This window comes from Cryptomeria japonica, chromosome 8 (assembly GCF_030272615.1).
Source record: "Cryptomeria japonica chromosome 8, Sugi_1.0, whole genome shotgun sequence".
Lineage (NCBI taxonomy): Eukaryota > Viridiplantae > Streptophyta > Pinopsida > Cupressales > Cupressaceae > Cryptomeria > Cryptomeria japonica.
In genome coordinates, this window is record NC_081412.1 from 126,372,673 (window position 1) to 126,375,978 (window position 3,306).

Below are 3,306 nucleotides of genomic sequence, written 5' to 3' on the forward strand. Positions count from 1 at the left end.
TCGTCCAATATACTAGACTACAAAACAATCCATTCCATTTCCACCTGGAACGAATCGTTTGCTGCTTTCCAAATGGTCCATTGTTGTTCTTAAAAATATTGGATTTGATACTATCGAGAAACAAACATAGAAATCCATAAACAAACTGACAAAGGAGGTAGCCTGAGGCCGGCATGGATTTGAAATGACATTGACCATAAATCAGAAGCTCTGTTTCTGCACTGCAAAACCAGTAATCCAACAATCAAGCCATTTCAGCTCCCATCTGCAGAACAATGTCGAACTCTTTCTTTCCAGCAATCCTCCTCCTTTGGTGGTCATGTTCATCATTCACAACAATTGCAGGTGCAGGCGAAAGAGTGAAGGGAGGTTACTGGCTTTCAACAATGCCCTCACTCACACCAGTCCAAGACATCAATTCTTCTTTATTCACCCACATCTACTATGCTTTCGCAGGCCTTAACGAAACCACTTTTGCCCTAAATCCCACACCAAATGATATCCATTTTGCCAATTTCAGCTCTACAGTGCGCAGAAGAAATCCAATGGTGAAAGCCATGGTTTCTATAGGCGGAGGAGCGGCAAACCCACAAAGGTTTTCCCAAATGGCTTCTGTAAATGAATCCAGAAAGACTTTTATCCAGTCCTCCATCAAAATAGCCCGAAATTTCTCCTTCGATGGGCTTGATTTAGATTGGGAATTTCCAGACAGCGAGGAAGACATGGCGAATTTGGGGAAACTGGTCTCAGAATGGCGAAGCGCAGTGGAGGCAGAGGCAGCGGCAAAATCTCTGCCTCCCCTGTTACTCACCGCTGCAGTCTATTACAATTCGACCAAATCTACCTCAGATCTCAAACTCGTCACATACCCAGTTGCCCTAATGGGGCAAAACCTGGATTGGGTGAATATCATGAGCTATGATTTGCATGGAAGGTGGGAAAACATAACAGGGGAACATGCTGCTCTGTATGATAATGGATCAGTTTACAATACTGATTATGGAGTGAGAAACTGGTTTGGGGAAGGATTGATGGGGGAAAAGGCCGTTCTGGGCATACCCATTTACGGGAAATCATGGAAGCTATTTTCAGATTGGCCGGCCATTGTAATAAATGACAGTAAAGGCGTTGAGTATGGAGTTGGGACCCCTGCAATTGGCCCTGGTCCAAGCCAAGCCATAAGCCAGGCGCCCGGCATTTTCTTCTATACAGAGATTCGGGATTTTATTAGAGAGAATAATGCAACTGAAGAAATCGATAGCAACCTGAAATCTGCTTACTGCTATGGAAATTCTGTGTGGGTTGGGTATGAAAATGAAAAAACTGTTGCAGAGCGGGTTAAGTATGCGGGCATCAAGGAAATGAGGGGGTATTTTTTATGGAGTATAAGCTATGATGCCAATTGGGCGCTTTCTTCTTCAGGTATTCTTTTTTCTAAAACTTTTTTCTTTCCCCTCTTTAGGGTTTGGATGGCTCTCCCCTCTTTTTGTGGGGGGGGTTATATTTAGTTGATTCTATTTTATGATGGTGAAATTGTTATAGATTGGGCATTGGATTTTGAGTGTTGAAAATGGAGTTTATATTAGTTTTTTTAAAAAAGAAAAATTGTATGATAAGGTTAGTTGACATAAGTATATAAAAAACTTTTTGAATCATTTGTTTTTAAAGAAATTTTTGTAGTAAATAATATGGGACACTGTTATAAGATTGTTCTGTTTAAATATTAATTGGTTCAACAATGCAATGATCAATGATGATATCTAAATGTATGGTGAAAGCTTCTGGATTTGACTGTGTGCTTTTTTGTTATCAACGTTTCGAATCATACTCTATGATTCATCATCAAGATGAGCTAGAGAAGAGAATTATAGCCCTAAATGGTCAATAGACCCAAATATTTATTATAGCCCTATCAACTTATGAGTACACTAATGCCACTTATGTATATTGGCTAGGTTGAGACAAATGGTACAAACATGAAACCTATCTAATGTCCATCATAGCATTATAATGTGAACCTACATACTGTTGATGGCGTTTTGATGTACTATCAAACACAGAATAAAGTATTGAATACTCTATCCTCTCTTGAGTAAAGACTCAAATGTTGAAGATTCACAAAGGATCACTTGAGATGACTTCAAGGTTCTTTTATGTCAGGTTTTGACTTTTCAGATAGCTTCAATGGTATTGATGTGATTTTCTGTAACTGCGAGGGGACTTACGTTGAATACCTGAATGCTCAAATGATTGCTGGAACGTGGATTTCACTTGATTTGATTTTTAAAAAAAGGAAAAAAGGAATAAGAGTTGAAGAGAGATCTAGTCTAACTCTAAGAATGTAGGAGCATTGGATGATCTTTGATGAAACTCTAACTAAATCTTGCTTTGACATGCTATGAACATCTCCACAAGACTAGTGCAATCTTCTAAGGATAACTTTATGATGTTCAAATCACCAATACAAGCCTAGACACCATCAAGTTGATGCATATCAATGAAGAAATGATAATTGAAGTTAATCTTTGGCTGAATGATTCCAGTTGACTACGTAGGGCACATTACCATCGGCCTTGGTGTTAGTAGTATGGATATACAAATTTCACCATTGATCGTACAAATTTCTTTCATTTGAATCTAATAACATGAAACTAAAATTGAGAAGTATAGAGACCATGCAAATTGTTGAATCGACACATAGCATTCACTAGTTCTTCAATAAAGTTTACATGTCTTTTGCAACAATGTCTTGGCAACAATCTTTACCATCTCTTTCTACTCTACTCTAAAATTCTATCTATCTAATGTTGACTCTTGACTATTTTCTAACTATTAACCTTACAAATGAAGAAGTGAGGTCTTTTATAGTGCTCTCATTACATTTCAGTGGCTCAGATCAATTTCAGATCAATGGCCAAGATTACAAGATAGAACCCTAATTAGGGTTTGTTGAACCCATTACAAAGCATTAAATGCTTGACCAATGATACAATTACAAATGATGGGACACATGTCATTCTTAGAAAATCTGACCAATATGAGACAAGGGTAGGTACATTGAACTTCGTGCCCATGTGGTAATTATCTTCTTGTTAGGTTCATTGAATCTAGACACCTTCCCTTGGAATAATGTGATTGGATGTAATGATGACTGGACGCCACCTCAGCTAGCTCAATCTTTGTAACTCATCACAAGTTGTAGACGAATGCAACATATCTTTTGATACTCAACATTGCTCTTGATGTAAATCGATCTTCTAACTTTGATTAACTCTTCTTGTCTTGATCACTTGCATTCGTTGCCAT

The 3,306-nt window shown here is 38.1% G+C and overlaps 1 protein-coding gene across 1 annotated transcript; it reads left to right on the forward strand.

Annotated features, from left to right (window-relative positions):
• Positions 1-275: 275 nt before the first annotated feature.
• Positions 276-2,345, forward strand: LOC131041606 (class V chitinase). The gene is made up of 2 exons (XM_057974740.2): positions 276-1,422; positions 2,161-2,345. The coding sequence occupies exons 1-2, from the start codon at positions 276-278 to the stop codon at positions 2,343-2,345; spliced, it is 1,332 nt and encodes a 443-aa protein (XP_057830723.2).
• The last annotated feature ends 961 nt before the right edge of the window (positions 2,346-3,306 follow it).

Bases quoted from the DNA above. Each gene is read 5' to 3' on its own strand.
- LOC131041606 (XM_057974740.2), top strand. From the start codon at position 276: ATGTCGAACTCTTTCTTTCCAGCAATCCTCCTCCTTTGGTGGTCATGT. The intron at 1,423-2,160 runs GTATTCTTTTTT...CTTTTATGTCAG, and splicing joins TTGGGCGCTTTCTTCTTCAG to GTTTTGACTTTTCAGATAGC.